The sequence below is a fragment of the Mastigoproctus giganteus genome, chromosome 5 (genome assembly GCF_048544385.1).
Source record: "Mastigoproctus giganteus isolate SK-2022 chromosome 5, ASM4854438v1, whole genome shotgun sequence".
NCBI lineage: Eukaryota > Metazoa > Arthropoda > Arachnida > Uropygi > Thelyphonidae > Mastigoproctus > Mastigoproctus giganteus.
Window position 1 is genome coordinate 23766628 of NC_143579.1, and position 18456 is coordinate 23785083.

Here is an 18456-nt window from a genome sequence, read left to right on the forward strand (position 1 = left end):
TGAATTGGGAATCCCATGATAGTCATCCTTTTCCATAATTTCTCATGTTGAACGCAATCAAATACCTTTGACTAATCTATAAAACACAAAACTACTGGAACATTGAATTCTTTGCATTTTTCAATAATCAATTGTAGACTTAAGATTTGATCTCTGGTTCCTCTGCCCTTTCTGAAACCTGCTTGCTCTTCTGGCATTTCTTCTTCTTCAAGTTTTCTTGAAATTCTGCTTAATATAATTTTAAGCAGAAGCTTGCTAGCGGAAGAAATTAGGCTAATAGTCCTGTAATTTTAGCAAATTTTCAGATCTCCTACTGGGCCTAAAATAGTTTTAGCTTGGTTTACTCTTTTTTTTTTAGATTAGTAATATTATAATAATATTAATTATTATAATATTATAATAATTATTATATATTATATAATATATATATTAATATATAATATAACAAAATATAATAATAATAATAATAATAATAATAATAATAATAATAATAATCGAATATAAAAATCGAATTCGATTATTATAGTTCAATATTATAATATTATTGGTGATTGTTCAGGAATTGGCTACTAGATGGCAGTAGGAAGATAGATAAGTGGTATAAGTGGCATTCATAAGGAAGATAGATAAGTGGTATACCCCACTCAACCTAAGCGAGGAGCCCCAGACCGCACAAGAAACGAAGCTAGAAATATGAGCAAAGAAGACACTCCATGGCAGACACTACAATGACCTCCATCAAGATCACATCGATAACATTGCTTCCAATGCATGGTTCACAAGCGGGACACTGTTCCCCGAGACTGAAGGATTCATGCTGGCCATCCAAGACCAGGTAATCAACACCAGAAACTATCGAAAATACATCGCAAAGGAACCCGGAATGTCAAAAGACACATGTCGACGATGCCATTTGGCCTCAGAAACGATCCAACACATCACCACGGGTTGTAAGGTGATCACCCAGACTGAGTACGCTCATAGACACGACTACGTAGCCAGGATAATACATCAGAAGCTAGCGAGGAAATACCAGTTGACCAAAGAAAGTGTACCATACTACAAGTACAAACCCCAGGCAGTACTAGAGACCTCAACCCACAAGCTGTACTGGGACCGCGCCATAATAACGGATAAGACCATCCCGCACAACAGACTGGACATAACCCTTGTGGACAAGATGGAAAAGGCTGCTTACCTGATTGACATAGCAGTGCCCAACACTAGCAATGTCCAGAAAACCCATGAGGAAAAAATTAGGAAGTACACGAACCTGAGACATGAGGTCAAGGAGATGTGGCATATGCAAGAAGTAACGACCATCCTAATCATCGTGTCAACCACCGGTATGATGCCAAAGACCCTACATAACAGCCTAGCAGCAATAGGTCTCCCAGGGAACACTTACAAGGAACTCCAGAAAGTCGCAATCCTGAACACCTGTAGGCTATTCAGAGTTCCTCGACCAACAGTAACACCAGACATTACAATCACCCTGTGTACTTGGTAGCAGTACCCGTCACGGAGTGTAATCCCCCAATCAGGGAGAAATAATAATAATTAATATTATAAAAATCGATTTCGATTATTAGAGTTCAGTACTATAATATTAGTGGTGGTTGTTCAGGAATTGGCTACTGAATGGCAGTAGAAATAGCAACAAAATTTAAAAATAACAAACAACAAACTTTCTACAAATACTGTAATAAAATTTACAATACTGAACAAATAAGAAGTATTCCTTACTTCGTAAGGATATTCTTAAATTCCAGTAATAAATACCAATATAAAGACATATTTGAATCTTACAAAAATCACGAAATGTTAAGCCGCATAAAATTTAACTCAAATTTTTAGTGTCATAATATGTACTTTCTCTTCTCTCCACTAGAGGGTGGGCCTGCAGAACTCCAATTGAAATTTAAAATTCACGTTTTGCTGCCAACACGATCGAAATGAATAAAAGTTGCTTTGAAATGTTGTTTTAATGTAAATTTACAATCCATCCTTAGCTTTTAAATAATTTATCATAATTTTAAGCTTTTCCCGCGTACTGATATGTAGACACTTTGAACTTTTATTTATTGAATAATATCAATAGTTAATAGAGCTGTAAATAAATCATTTCCACATTACAGAAAGCCCAGCTGTTCACCGACTTTCAATATTGCTACTTAGAAGACTTTCCATCGCTGCTTGATGGATTACGTTTAAGAATAGTTTTCCAATATGCCAAAATGTCTATAAAAGTGAGAAGCAAAGTTATCGAGCACTTTGAGCAATATCGTATGCACATGTTTCTCTTTCTAAGTCACTGATTTTAAAATATATATTACTGGAGGAAGATCGATCCAATGACACAATATGCCACTCACTCGGGAAAATGACTCGAATGATAGAGAATCAAAGGAATAAATAAGAAATGAATATTAAAAGTAGAAATTTCTCATTTTTCTTTTTTTTTCAATTAAAATTACATTCAGTTTTAATAAGTGCTACTATTTTTGTTAATTGATGAAATAAGAAAGCAATTCCAAGAAAATCATTTAAAAACACCAAAGTAAGGGTAAAATCAATGGAATTCTAAAATATTGTTGTCGTTGTAGGGTTTTAGGAGCATCAGCGACTGAGGCCATTGCTCCGTGTATACTGTCTGTAAATTGCGCGTGTTCTGAAGTCGATTTTCTGTTCGCTGGATGAAAAACCCGAGTTTCGGGGAGAAAAAACCATGTACCTTCGCTTGAGACCGACTAACTCAGCCATGTCGTGAAAAAGGCCCATAAAAATTCCTCCTGTCATCGAAGGGATTCGAACTCAAGCCTTTTCAACCTGGTGTGGGGAGTACCGCGATGGCAGAACACTAACATCTGGTGAATATGAGCTTGGCACACCCAGAACCCCAGCCCACAAGCTGTACTGGGACCGCGCCATAATAACGGACAAGACAATCCCGCACAACAGAACAGACATAACCCTTGTGGACAAGAAGGAAAAGGCTACCTATCTAATTGACATAGCCTACCCAACAATGGCAACCTGCAGAAAACTCATGGGGAAAAATTCAGTGCACGAATCTAAGACAGGAGATCAAGGAGATGTAGGATACGGAACAAGTAACGACTATCCCGATCATCGTGCCAAAGACCCTACATAACAGCCTAGCAGCAATAGGTCTCCCAGGGAACACCTACAAGGAACTACAGAAAGTCGCAATCCTGAACACCTGCAGGATAGTCAGAAAGTTCCTCGACCAGCAATGCCAGTCACAAGGTGGAACCCCCAATCAGGGAGAAATATTATAATAATAATTTAAGATTAGTAATTAGCATATTGGTTAAGTTAGTGTATATAGTATTTTAATTGAATTTATTGACAATAAAATAAAATTTTGTAAAATATTATGTGAAAATTTGTGTTTCGAAAATTTTAAATCGCCTATTAAAATTTTAATTCAAAAATTGCTTGAGTATTCTGAATGTCATTATTTTTTAATTTAAGAATTTTTAAAAGGCGATTTTCGCGTTTCATTTTTTTTAAAATAATTACCATTCCAATTATATCTTTTGTAATTTATTTTTATTAATAAATTATATTCGTAATTTATTGATATTCAGGGGTCTCATGCACAACATTTTCCTTTCCATGACTTTTCCAGGTACTACCAATTTTTTTTTGGGGTTTAGACAGTTCTCAAACTTCTGCACGTGCCTTGTGCCTTCATGAATAGGATCGCCGATCCCCGCACACCAGGTGGGAAAGACCTGAGTTCGAGTCTCGTCGATGGCGGGAGGAACTTTTATGGGCCTTTTTCACAACATGGCTGAGTTAGTCGGTCTCAGGAGAGGGCAGTATGGTTTTTTTCTCCCGGAAACTCGGGTTTTTCGTCCAGCAAACAGAAAATCTACCTCAAAACACACGCAGTTTACAGACAATATACACGGAGCAATATGGCCTTAGTCCCTGATGCTCCTAAAACCCCACTACAACAACGTGCCATGTAGATGACCTACATCCTGCTTCGAATGTCTGCCATGTCATCTTCAGCTGTTAAATATCGCATGTAATGCCTTGGGTTTCAAGCAATATTATCGAGCAGCATGAAAATGAAAGTGGTGAAAGCAGAAACTTATTTCTTTCCTAATGGCTTCTGTAGTTCCTCAGGCACCTCCCTTAGGCCCTCTATTGTTACTTCTCCACATCAATGACCCTTCATCCTACATCAGTTACACCATCTGAGGTTACCCAAGTTCTGTAACGCCGTCTAGAAGTAGATGACATTTCGTTTGCTCAATAACAAAATCCCGATTGATTCTTTCTACCGTTTCTAAAGTGAGCATAAGCCCAAGTCTTGTCACTGTCAACAGAGGGCGTTCTACTGAATTACAGAACTGTGGTGTGGTTTAAAACGTTGGATTTAATTCTTTTAATCATTATTTGCAGATGCCAAATGATTTTATCTAATTAGTGTTCACATACGAATACAATTTATTGAAATAATGAAAGTAAAAATTATAAATGTTGTTTTTATAGCATGCACAGCAATTTCAAATAATCTATCTATAGGGTTTTAATAAAACCCAAAATTCATTAATGCATGCTTAAGAGGTTAGCAATTTGCAAAAAGCCATGTCCCCTCCCTCCCTTCTCCGAAAGTCTTTTGAACGCTATCAAGCAGACACTGTTCTGGGTTATGTTTTAAAAGGATACAATTGCTTTGAAACACGAAAGAGGTTTTTACAACGAAATCCTCTAACTGTTTAGACTGCTTCAGACAAAGAGGTACTGAGATCTTTATCTCTTTTTATTTGTAATTCGGGCGAACTTTTTAAGTAACATTAGGCTCGCTTCACTATTCGACTTTTTCCTTCTTTTCTTTTCTTTTTTCTGCCCTCACAGGCCCCGTGGAAAGCCGTATTGCGTTTCCTTTGATGCTTGAGGTAGATCAATACTGATTTGTTCTCTCGTTGCAAGAAAAAAAGAAAAAAAAAAAAGGCGGAGGACGCAAGTTGTTCAAATTGGAAAGCAAACTTAAGCTGTGTAAATTCGAATAAGCTCTAGCGATTACCCTCACCTCCTCTCGAAGAACTTCCTCATGAAAAACAAGCGAAAACAAGACTTCAGTTTACATACAAATTAGTACACTACTGAGAACAAATATAGGTTTGTTAGCGAATCAAACAGCGAGTGGCGCTATCATTCAATCTTTCCACTAACCCCCTATTCTCCTGCTCCAGTCTATTCCTTAGAGGGGTAACAAGTGATTTTATGATCGGAATAATATTTGATAAAGAATTTATATAGTTTTGAAAAGTATACGTCTAGATATTCTGCTCTGAGTTGATTGGTGTGGTAGCCCAACGTACCCAGCACGCTGCAGCAATAGCAGGCGTACAAAATAGTTTTCGAAAGATGGTTTAACCTCCAAGTCCTCGTGCCTCACTTTAACTCATGAAAAAAGCCATCTTACCGTGTTCAGAAAGTCCGATAAACCCTTAAAGAGCAAAAATATTTATTTGGTTTAATGCTTTCCATCTTTCTCACTTCCTCGACAAGAGAGAGAGAGAGAGAGAGAGAGAGAGAGAGAGAGAGAGAGAGAGAGAGAATTCTCAGACGACGTGGTTTTATCAGAACCGTGTAGAGAGTACTACGTATAGCCATCTGTCACATCGGTCGCATCCTATCAGTCGGCCATTGGATTTCACGGGTTCTGAGCATAGAACGCGCGTCCCATGCTGCTATCTCCGTTCATCAAGATAAGTTTGCTAGGAGGAGAGAGCTGATCAATAGTTCTAAGTGCTCAGTCAACGGAGGCAGGTCGCAAGCTGGCAGCGAGATTTTACAATAAGTTAAAGGTATTACAGAAAGTCAGAACACCGCTACAGCGATGCATAACAAAGTAAAAACACCCAACTTCATTGTAGAATGCATTTTTCCATGTTTTCCTTCCAGAAACATGTTCCTATTCTTTGGTCCTGTTGCTGTAATTATACGGGAAAGCGTATTTTGCTCCAGTGAAAGAATTCGGTGTTGAAAAGGAATGTCTGTTCCTCTGGAGATGGGAAACAGTGGATTTTGTTGAGGTTCTAAATCGTCAGAACTGGGATCCTTCCAAAATGGGAAATAAGGATTTTTTTTCTTTCTTTCTTTTAACTAGATTAATTCTTTAAAAATATCAACGCTAACCTTTAGTGGGTGTGTTCAAATTTAAAGTACTTTCCCTCAAAGTACTCATCCAAACGTCTTACTGAAATAGGTATATGGAGGATGCATTGCCATGATGCAAAATCGGCAAATGCATTGCCATAAACGTTCCAAAACGTAAAAGTATGAAATACTTCCTGACTGATCGTTGTGGATAAACAAATTCGCAGACAATGCCACAACGATTTCGAAATAGGTGATCGACGTGTTCAGAGGCCCATGCAGGTTGTAAAGTGGTTATAATGCCACCTCTCACAACTCGTGGAAAAGGTCTGGATTCTAATCTCCTCAGTAACGAGAAGAACTTAGATTGGTCTTTTACTTCACAGCGTTAGTTAGTCGGTCAGACAAGAGGTGCAAGGTCCCAGACATTTTTTTTTTCCAGCAAACAGGCAAAACTATCATAGAATGCATGCAATTTACTGAGACAATATACTGAAGCCTTGAGTTCAGTTTCTTGGCAATTAACGCACACATTCATGGTTTAAAAAACAATGGGAACATCCTTCCAGAAAAATAATTCTAGTTTTCTGGGACGATGAGATCCGCGTATAAAATTAAAAGGAAAATATTTTGAATGTGACCACATAAAGTTAAGCTTAATGAAAGAACATATTTCTTTGCAGAATTAGTCTGATACAGTATCGTCAGACCTCAGATAAATACTGAATGATTCACTGAATTATGACCAACTACTTAATATTGTGTTGGCTCACCGTTCGTATGGATAACAGTTGCTATTCGCCTAGACATTGACTCCACTTCATGTCTGAAGACCTCTGCAGTTATCTGCAGCTATGTTGCCTGCGAGGTTTTTCAGTGTCGGAATAGATGACGGTTGCGTGTCCATACGCCGCACTTTCCATTCCAAAATATCCTACCGGTGTTCAATTGGATAGAGGTTAGGGGAATTTGGAGGGCAATAAAGATTGGTGATATCTTCACTTTATGGACAGTGCGGGTTCGATGGCACAGCGCTTTATCGTCTTGTAAGATCCCGTTTCTGTCTGGGAAAAAATGCAACACAACAAGGTGCACATAATCTCCTAATAGGTGCTGGTAGATCTTACCAGTGAAAAGTTGGTCCAGACACACAACAAGGGTTCTAGTTCCCAACAAAACATGCTCCATATTAAGCAACCATCGCCATATGCTTGGATATTGGGTGCCATGCACGATGGCACCCAATCAAAGTGTACATTCTTTGTACATTTTGATCACAGTGGGCCGTGAGCAACCGACAAGACGTGCCGCTTCCGATATGGAGGCACCCATGAGCTTCCACACATGAGCTTTCACGATCATGCCCTTTTGAAACGGCGTGATATCTTTACTACTTCTCATAACTTCTACTTTATCACTTTGACTTTCACGACTAGATGCAAATTACCGCTTCTCTAGCGTGTGTTCGGCTTTTTGCACAGTCAGCTATGCGACATAGTCCATTATGGATGGGGTGGTCATAATTTAGTGATCACTGAGTGTATGTATAAATAAATAAATAAAACTGTCATATTAGGCTTCCATCGAGTTTCGGGAAAAAAACTTGCTCTTCACGCCTGAGAACGACTTAACTCAACTATCGAACAAAAGACACCTATAAAAGTAGTTCGCGTGATTGACTGGATTCGGTCACCGGCCGTTTTCACCCGGTCTGAGGAAGGCACTCATTATAACCACTGTGCTACCACGAAGACTATGTCTAAATACAGAAAACAGCAGATGATGATTAATTTCAACGAATGTTTCGATGGTTTTATTATCAACATAGTGATAAACTTTTGATGGCAGTTTCAGCTGTTGAAGCAAACAGCAAACAAAAAGTCAGATGAGGAGACAAATTTGGTAAAGATGAAAAATGGCTTTTGTCACAATTTCATATGGACAGTCTTATTTGCGATGTGGTGTTGTCAAACTCCTAAATTTCAAGAAAGAACGAAATCCTTCTGCGTGAAATTTGCCCAGTTCCTTGAGATACACACTCACTGGAAAAAAAAAATTGAAACTTTTTGTATTTGGTGACAAGTAATTAAACCATGCTACCCTCGCATGAAATCTACCAACTCAGCCACGTTGTGAGAAAGGCCCATAAAAATTCCTCCGTAGCCGAGTGGGCAGGAGCGGGAGTGCAGTAACACACGCTCTTTGAGTAGACCGGGGTTCAAGCCCCTGCCTGCTGAATACGGTCGATCTGCCAACCCGCACTGGACCAGCGTGGCAGATTATGGTCCATTTCCCTCAGCATGAATTGTTGGGGAGGCTTCCACCCTGCAGTGGGTTGATAATGGCTGCACTTTACTTTTTTTTTAATTAAACGTACGGTATGCAGATGTCAGTTTTTACACGGTATGATCAAGGTTCCTTGGTATCAGATAAATACTTTACGTATTTCTGGGCCTTTTAGTCAATTTAGTCACGTGGAAGACAGGTGATCTTTCCGATTTTCAGAAAGGTTTTATTGTTGGGGCTCGTTTAGCAGGGGCCACAACTGAAGAAACAAAGGAAATCATTGCTGTGTCGAAAGCAACCATCTGAAAAGCATATAATGAGTGGAAGAAGAAAGGAGAATGCAGCTTTAAAAGGAAGATGTGCCGCAGAAAGTCGGTACTTCAACAACTAGACCGTAGGAATTTAAAGCAAATTGTGCATCAAATAGCAGGTCCAGTATGCAACAAAAGAGTAATAAATTCAACTTGAGCAAAGGAAGACAAATTTCCAACCGAACTATGCGGTGGTAGTTGAAAAATCTGCTAGTCGATGCGCCTACACAACGGTCACTTCTTTCTGCCAAAAAAATTTGAAAGATTCGACTGGAGTGGCGCCTGGACTGAACTATAGAATAATGGAAAAATATCATATGGTCTCGATTTACACTATTTTGCACCAACGGTAGGGTAACAGTGTGGCGTGAACCTTATGAAGTCATGCATCTAGACTATCTCGTGTCTACTACTCAGACGGCTAAGGGTGGTATCATGGTAGTATGGGCCCTCGTGGGTAGCACACTTGGTAGAATCACCATCCTTCCCACACCGGGTGGAAAATACCTGAGTTCGATTCCCGTCGATGATGAGAGGAATTTTTATGGGCCTTTCTCACAACGTGGCTGAGTTGGTAGATTTCATGCGAGGGTAGCATGGTTTTTTTCTTCCGGAAACTAGGATTTTTCCTCCAGCAAACAGGAAATCGAACTCAGAACACAATTTACAGACAATATACACGGAGAAATATGGCCTTAGTTGCCAATTCTCTTAAAATCCTACTACAACAACAATGGTAATATGGAATGCGTTCTGTTGATACGGAATGGATCTTCTCATACCATTAGAAGGTCGTTTTATCTCCGAAGAATATTCTTTTGTCGCAATATTTATTTCTACCCAAATTGCGATGGATTCCTTCAGGACGACAACTCAATTAACTACCACACGGAAATTGTGTTTGAATGGTTTGAGAAATATTTCTAAATTTTCCATCATCTACCCTTGTCGCCTAATTCTCTAGATCCGAATGCAACTGAGAATATCTAAGATATGTTGAATAGAGTCGTTGGGCTTCGCAGTTCTTTGCTGACCACAGTACAGCAGCTGACAAATATCCTGATGAACAGTCAAATATGTAGCTAGGCACCCTCAGACATCTTGTGGATGCCACTACGTGTACTTACTGCAATTTGGGCAAAAGATGGTCCTAACAGATACTAAGTAAAGCTTTATAATTTTTTGGCCATTGAATATAATACGCCTGGAGTAAATTTTAAAAAAGAGCCCTTTTAAATAACAGAAAAACAAAACAAAACTAATATCTTTAGGGAAGCACTTTGTGGCAATCATTTGAGGTAAATTAAAAGATCCCCAAATCCCTTATAACTTTGCTCTAAAATATGGAATTTTAGAAGCCAAATTACGAAGTCTTCCCTTCGTATACTTCGCTTTCAAAATTAATATGTCATTTTAATTTTCTGATAGTTCGCTGAATTAACTTTAAAATTCGTTCTAAAAATTTTGCCCATTAATTCCCATCTAAACTGCGCACCAGATAATAATATGCCCTTGCGTTCCAGATAAATTTAACTCATTAAGGCCGATAATTTTATCAGTTGGCTGGAGCGCAAAGTCGTCAGAGAAGGCAATCTGGCTGCGAACTTGAAGTGCTAAAAGAGTGGATAATTTCAAATAGAATTTCGCGTTGGATGTTGTGATTGTAAACGTGTTGACCTTGTTTGGTGTCAGGAATAGTATTTTTATTAATCAAGTGGAGATTTTCTTGGTCTGGCTGATGTCAGACATCAAAATCTTTGGTCTCAACTTCTGAAGAGTAATTTCTTGCATGTGCTAACTTATCCCGGATAGTCTCCACTGGATACATGTGCGCGAAATAATTTTTATGATTTTCTTAGAAACCATACTTGAATAAAAACAGATGGATGTTATCTAATCGCCAAGATTGTATTAACGAAATGGAAAAAGCCTGAGGTTGGTCTCCGTTGAGTCGAAGCCACAGGCTTTTGCTGCACCAGCCAAAAAAAAAAAAAAAAGAAAAGTGCATTACCATATATGCATATTGTGTTCACCATGACTGTCCGTCCATCTGCTTGTAATAACTAGCCCTCGTGGATAGTACAGTTGGTAGAATCGCTGTCCTCCCACATCAGGTGGGAAAGAGCTGAGTTCGAGTCCCGTCGATGATGTAAGGAATTTTAACTGGAATTTTTCACAATGTGGCTGAGTTAATTGGTCTCAGGCTAAAGTAACATGGTTTTTTTCTCCCGGAAACTCGGGTTTATCGACCACAGAACCCACGCAATTCACAGACAGTATACACGAGCAGTATGACCTTTAACTAGGTTCTCTTATTAATTAAATGTTATATAGAAATCATGAATCACTTCTATTTTTCTTATTATATTAATCAGAGAAGAAAATAAGTGTTACCTTTCATTGCTATTAAAATTAAGGAGGAAATAAGTAAAGTACATTATAAAAATGTTGATTGCATGCTACATTCTAAGGTATGTGTTGTTATTTGTTTGTTTTATTAAATCACATATCAATTAAATGCCTTTTGTACTGTATTAAAAATCCAGGAGGAAATCAGAAAACTGTTGAGTGAATTTTACGTTTTGAGATCTGTTGAAGAGAGTTGCAACTGAAAACACCAATGCAGATGCCACCTATATACATGCGAAAATTAAAATAACAATTAGAAAATTTTAATAAATTAATAAATAAATAATCAAAAGCTAGAAATACTCAGGAAAGAAATGGTAAAATTTACTGCTTAAATTTTGTACAAATGTTACCAGAAACAAGCTAGGAAAATCCCCACTATAACTGAACCAGACGCTAATTATTTTTAAAATTTAATAAATTCCTGATTTTTATATTTAGTAAACTGATAATAATAAAACGAGCTCATCATAAAATCATTTCATATGCGCGAACTGAGAATATTTCTTTTCTGCACATACCATATTGCTCTTTAATTTCACCAATCAGCACACGGAAAACATTTGAGATGGCTCGACAACTAACAGATCCACAGACCATTTCAGTAATCAACAACTCAGTGGCTATAAGAAAACTTCCTACATCCTTCTCTTAATCTCTTCTACTGTAATTTGAATTTACGGCCCTAGTTCTGGAATTCTTTATAACAGTGAAAATTCAAACATCATTCATTTTACTAATCCCTCTCAGAGCCTTATAAACCTCAATCAAGCCTCTTCTAGGGTGATTTGTTGTCAAGCTGTATAGTCCACATAATCAAAGTCTTGCCTCGTAAGGCCACCCTTTTGCCGATCTCACTGTCCGAGTTGTCTGTCTTAGGACCCTTTCAAAAAGCTCAATGTCTTTTTTTAAGATGAGGTTTTCATATTTGGACACAGTATTCCAAGTGCGGTCTTAAATGTCTTAAACAGTGAGTTTAAGAATGGTTTTAGCAGGTTCGATGCTGATGGGATTCTTCCTCTTGCTCAGATTTCGAACCTGAGGGAGCATAAACCCAAATTGAGGAAAGGCAGTTGTATTATAGATGTGAGAAAATTTGCCTTTAGTCAGCGCGTGGTTGATTTCTGGAACAAGCTTAAATAAATTCAAATTATGGGCTTTCCTGGCACCTGTTTACGCTGCTCAGAAAACTTTATATCTGCCTGTATCGTAACTCCCTGATCCCTTTTTTCTTGTGCTGTCTTAATTCAACTCCACCAAGTGTATAATTTATTTCGGGGTTGTTTTTCCAAGTGTAAGAGCTTACATTTTGCTGCATTAAAACATAGCTGCCACTTTTCTGACCATTCTTGAAGCCTATTTAAGGCATCCTGAAGGTGTGGTGCTCGGCTTTGATCATTAAACTATCAAACCCTTCTTCCATGTCATTTAAAAAAATCAGAAACAACAGTGGCCTTTGAACCGAATCTTGGTGAACTCTACTTTACTCACTTCGACTAATGGAACGAACTGTCTTTTTGAGCGGTTGAGGTTGACAATTTGGCGAGGTTAAATTTAATCTTGAAAGGTTACATTTAATTTAACCCTTCATGAATGTCATTTAAGGAAATCAGAAACAGTGGTCCTAGAATCGATTCACATCGACTAATGGAATGAACTGCTTTTGTGTGGTTGAGGTTGACAGTTTGACAATGTTAAATTTAATCTTGATCATTACCTCCAAGTAGTGGGAAGAGTATCATAAGAGGTCGCAAGAGTATCCAGACGGGACTGGGGGCTAAATAAGCCCACCCTGTCTCTCTACTGCAAAACTACCTTTATTCCGGTTATTACTTATGCATCACCAATTTGGTGTAACAAGACTACAGTGGTGAACAGAAGGAACTTGGACAGTATAGCGGTCTATATTATTGACTATCAATCGCATTGTATCAACAGTTAGTACGTACACATTGCAGGTTCTGGCGGGAGTGCACCCGCTGGACCTTGAAATTATTAGATGTGCCATGACATACCACCTGGCGAAAGGGAAACCATGCACGTTCATGAATTACAAGCTGGATTTCGCCAACAATCGGCGCCTGGAAAAGTCCTTAGGCAAGTGTGGCAGAGGAAGTGGACCGAGTCCACTAAAGGGGCGATCACCAAGAAGTTCCTCCTGAAGGTTGATAGATTCTATCCAAGACCCAGAAATGTTTTTTTTCCCAAGACTCTATTTAACCTTTTCTTAACAGGTCATGGACCATTCAATGCAAAATTGACATACCTCGAAATTACCTGAAGAGCCACTGTGTCTCTGCAGAGAGGCAGAGACACGGCAACACTTTATGTATGACTGCGACCACTATGAAGATCTGCGCTGTAATCTAACTACTGCTGTTCCTGTTTTCCGCGGAACATGGAACCCCACCTACTCGATAAGGAGTACGAATACAAAGCTCTCACCAGTTTTGCCTGTCTGAATGGGTAGCACAGTGGCATCATCACCGTCCTCCCCACACCAGGTGGAAAAGGCCCGATTCGAATCCCGTCGATGATGCGAGGAACTTTAATGGGCTTTTTTGACTCCATGGCTGAGTTCCTCGGCATCAGGCGTAGATTGTAAGGTTCTCCCCCCCCTACGCCCAGAAACTGGGGTTTTTCGTTCAGCAAAAGAGACAAAGCGATTATAGAACACACGCAATTAAAAGACATAAAACACAGAGCACGGCAGATGAATTTAATTATTCGGGTGGTCTAAAAATAATAGTTTTTATTTTTTTTTTAACCAGTTTTACCCAAAGCCTTTTCACCAGAAGAAGGGCACTAATTGCAATTCAACAAGGGTAAAACTACATTAGCAATGCTGGCCCTCGAGTCCTGGACCGAGGGAGCCAGAAAATCCATGAGAGCTGTGACAACCTTATTTTGACACCAACCTCTTAAGGACTACCATTCGGATTAGACAAACAACATACGAGTGACACTGGAATGGGCCTACCACCTAAAATGGACACGACAGCAGTGTGGACTGACAGGCTAAATGGATTGGAATCTGAGTAGACAGATATGTGATAGTGACTACCACCTGGATCGGACAAACAGTCAACCGAATCGACACTTACATGAACGGAGATCACTCTGAATTGAATTACACATGAAGTGGACCCAAACTCGACGTTGACAGACACTGGTCAGCCTTTGATGTGACAACAGTGCATAAGGCGACCCCAGTTGCTCACTTTTGCGCAGCTACTTTTCATCCCTTCCCCCACCCCTCTCACTTCGCTTGATAGAGGTATTTGAGGATACCTTCACTTTAGTCCCCATATTTCTGTCTTCTCAGATCCCTTCTTGAGTCTCTGACCCCTTACTCTATCGATACGCACGATTTATTTTTTATTTTATTATTTATTTTTTTTTTACACATAGGTCCTTGCCGCTGAAACCTTAAGAAACTAGGCGGCAGGAACTGTCAGAGTACCATTGCGATCCTCTAATGCCTGACCTTCCTCCAGGTGGCTATGGATGGGCAACTGTAGGGGATCCCACCAGGGGTCCAACGGCTAAATGGTCAGAGGTTCGTTGTCTAACGGCCCCAAGGGGAAACCTTTGGGGCCGTTAGACAACGAACACTTTATCCTTTATCTACAATTTCGGTTTTTTTCTAATGTGTGGCTTTGTAGGGCGAGGAACCCAACCTGATAAATTAATATGGACTTTCATCCCAAGAATAGCAATTTTTGACCAATAAAGTACATTCCAATACAAGTCATCAGCACGGTTATTCCCTGATTTTGTCTTCAGCAACTCACAAATATTGACAATACTGAACAACTTTTGAAGGGTTGAGATAAAGTCACAAGAAATACCATTTTCCGTTTTGTTTATTCTCAATAGCTTTCATGGTCGCTGTGTTTCCTTGGTTTGTCAAAAACGTACACATCACAAGAAACTAGGGACGAAGTTCATGTGTTCATACATGCATAATAAACAACACAAGCATTCGTCCATGTGTGTAGGAGCGGAGAGGCAGGTTGGAGAAGGAGGGGGGGGTTAAAGAAGCGAGGGAAGCGGAAAGGGCACTGCCAGGGAGAGGGTGACATTGTTCAGTTAAATGTCAAGAGCCTGTACACAGATACTATGGAACTTACACGCGGCTGGCTTTTGTGGAATAAGACGCTTGTCCACATGTCACTATCGCGAACTAAGAACAGCGTTTGGTCGACAGGAAGGCGCCGTCTTATGCCTCCGCTACGGCATCGAACAGCATCAAGGTCTAAAACGTACATATGTTTGGTTCTTGATTCAGTAAAAATTGTTTTCGAAACCATTTTATTTGATAAAGTGAAAGAATCAGAAGAAATGGACTATAGAAGACGAGATTAAGTGTCACACTTTTAGCATTTTCAGAACCATCGTTAGGTGGTTCTGAAATAATTAGTTAAATGATTTAACTAATTAGTTACAGATATATACACTATACTATCAGAAGTATTGGAACAATTAGCGGTAATTGTGTAAGAAACGACAAAACAATTTTAATATGGTGTAAGGTCCACTTTTGGCCTTCAATGGAACAAATAGTCTATGTGGAAAATTTCTAACCAATTTTTGGAACGTTTCAACGAAAATATTATCCCATTCTTCATACAAGAAATCTATTAATGCAAATTACGAAGTGGGCCTCAGTGGCTGATTTGGCCTTTCCAATTCTTCCGAAGAATGATCAATGGCGGTTAAGACTGGAGCTCCAAACACAATATTCCAGTGGTTCTCTCGTCAAACCAGCATTACTTATTTGCTTTATAACAGCAGTACTGCCCTACTGAAATGTCTGCGCGGGTAGCACATCACTGTCCTTCCCCACACCGGGTGGAAAAGGCCAGGGTTCAAATCCCATCGATGACGCCAGAAATATTAATGGGCTTTTTTCACTCTGTGGCTGAGTTAGTCGGTCTCAGTCGTAGGTAGCAAGGTTTTCCCCCAGAAACTGGGCTTTTTCATCAAGCGAAACAGGCAAATCGACCAGAGAACACATGCAATTTACATACAAAGATGTAGTCAATTGCGGGTGACCCTAATAAATAATTTGGTTTTTGCCCTTCTGAAATGTGTAGGATCCTTTATCGTAAAATTCTTTCAGTGCAGCATTGTCTCCAATACCACAGCAGAATCATTCCTTCACTGTGCAGTCCATAAAAATCACCGTGTGGAAAAGACGTCCGAATCCCGTCAGTGACGCGAGGAATTGTTATGGGCCTTTTTCACAACGTGGCTGAGTTAGTCGGTCTCAGGCAAGGGTAGCATGTCGACAGCAAATCGACACCACAGAATATACGCAGTTTACAGATCTATTATATAAAGCGCAAACTGTAGTAATTTACTACATTTTGTTTTAGAGCATTCAAACGGAAAATCAAAAAAAATATATTCAGATGATGTATAAGATTTAAAAAATAGAAACCTTCTGACAAAAGTAATGAACAGAGAATTTTATTTAATAGAACACAAGCTATATATTTATTCGAAAATCTCATTAAAGAACGAATACACCGATTTTTATTTGAAAAAATTCTTGAAATACTGATTTCGGAAATCATTGTATTATTTTACAGAATTTGTTTCGCAAACCATTGAAAATTCTCTATGGCTTTTAAGATTCTTTGTCGAAGAAATCGCAATATTTTATAAAAGGTAAGATGAACTTTTCATACTTTATTTTGTAATAAAATAAACTGTACAAAAATACATAATTAAAACACACTACGATAATGTACAAAACAATATTTATTTTCATCGTTGATTTTTTCTCTTTCATAATTTTCCATTCCTTAACTCAATTATAAAGAATACCGATATTAAAAATGAACTAATAAGCTTTTAGTGGGATTGAATCTTTAAAGATATACAGAAGACTACACAAAGCCATGCAGTGGTCGATCCTAAATATGGACCTTGCCCTCATACACGAGAGGTGTTCACAGAGCATGTGCTAAAATGATACACTGTTTGTATGAATCTCTGCTATTCATTGTAGGCATCGTTAAATCTTCCATCATTTAAGCTCCAAGAAGTATCTCCACTGTTCAAAATGTCCTATTTGATTCACAATATAATGGGCGGAGTCGCTACTTTCATGAGGTTATTGTCAAAGTTTACTAAAAAATGTCACCTGAATTATCAGTGTTCTGTTTGTGTCTCAATGATTTCTTCGGACGTCTGCAATCCCATCTAGGGGATCCTTTGACATCGCGCACAAATCCTGCCAGTTTAATAAATTGAAAAAGATAAAACTTCTGTCTGCACAAAGCTGCTTCACTACGTCACTTCCGGTTAGCTGTGAAAAAATTTCACATGTACTTTCACCTGAATTCATTGTATTCAATGAAAGTCGCTTCTTTTATTGTAGCACTTAAAAGAGTTTTTGATTGGTCTTGTTCACTGGTCATCTAACCACCAACCACAGCATTAGAGACAAGGTGTAGTACCATGACGCAATCATAAAAGACTGCCTGTGAGAACCAGATATTGATGGATTTCCGTCATGTTGCATCGCAGCTGGTTTCTCTCCTAGAAGAAATAAGAAACATAAATCACTTTTGATGTACCAGTTATTAAATATTTAATAACGTTTATTAAATTTTAATGAAAATTTAAAAATACTGAAATTTTTTTAAAAAATATTTATATTTCTTCTTCTTCTTTCTTCTTCTTCTTCTTTGGTCCTTAGCTGGCAGCTGGGGGAGGCGGTTGGCCACGCAACCAGTATGCTGCTGTAGGTGCCGCAGGGTTTCGGACTTGCTCTGTGATGTTCTTCCATACCTTACGATCCATGGCTTCAGTCCTGGCCTGGTTAAGGTCGAGACGTCGGCTCTTCAAGTCATCTTCCACTTGCTTGGCCCACGTTTTCCTAGGCGCGGTCCGTTGGATGCTCCATTGGGTGGGTCGTTGTCTCCAAAGGAGTGTGGATGGTATTCTGTTCGTGCCCATTCTACACACGTGGCCAAACCATCTGAGCCTTCGCTTCTGGATTTGGTCGGCAATGGTTGGTTGCTGTTGGCATCTGGCGCGGATGGTATCATTAGTGATGCGGTCGCGAAGAGAGATGCCCAAGATCTGCCGCAGGCATCGCATTTGGAATACCTCAAGTTTGTTCAAATCTAACTTGAGACAAATCCATGTTTCCGATCCGTAAAGAAGAATGGGCAGGATCAAAGTCCGGAAGAGTCGGATTTTAGTCTTTGTGGAAATGTTGGTCCTCTTCCACAGACACCATTTGAGCGAGGCGAACGCAGTGGCCGCCTGTCCAATTCTGCTGTGAATT

General features: G+C 39.1%; 1 protein-coding gene across 2 annotated transcripts in view; it reads right to left on the reverse strand.

Annotated features, from left to right (window-relative positions):
- Positions 1–17021: 17021 nt before the first annotated feature.
- The window catches only part of LOC150085240 (zwei Ig domain protein zig-8-like), a 176063-nt gene continuing 174628 nt past the window's right edge, over positions 17022–18456 (reverse strand). For both annotated transcript variants that reach the window (XM_090373108.1, XM_090373110.1), the window contains exon 5: positions 17022–17702. In XM_090373108.1, the coding sequence (XP_090229234.1) occupies positions 17578–17702 (125 nt within the window). In that variant the 3' untranslated portion in view covers positions 17022–17577. The remainder of the gene's footprint in view (positions 17703–18456) is intronic.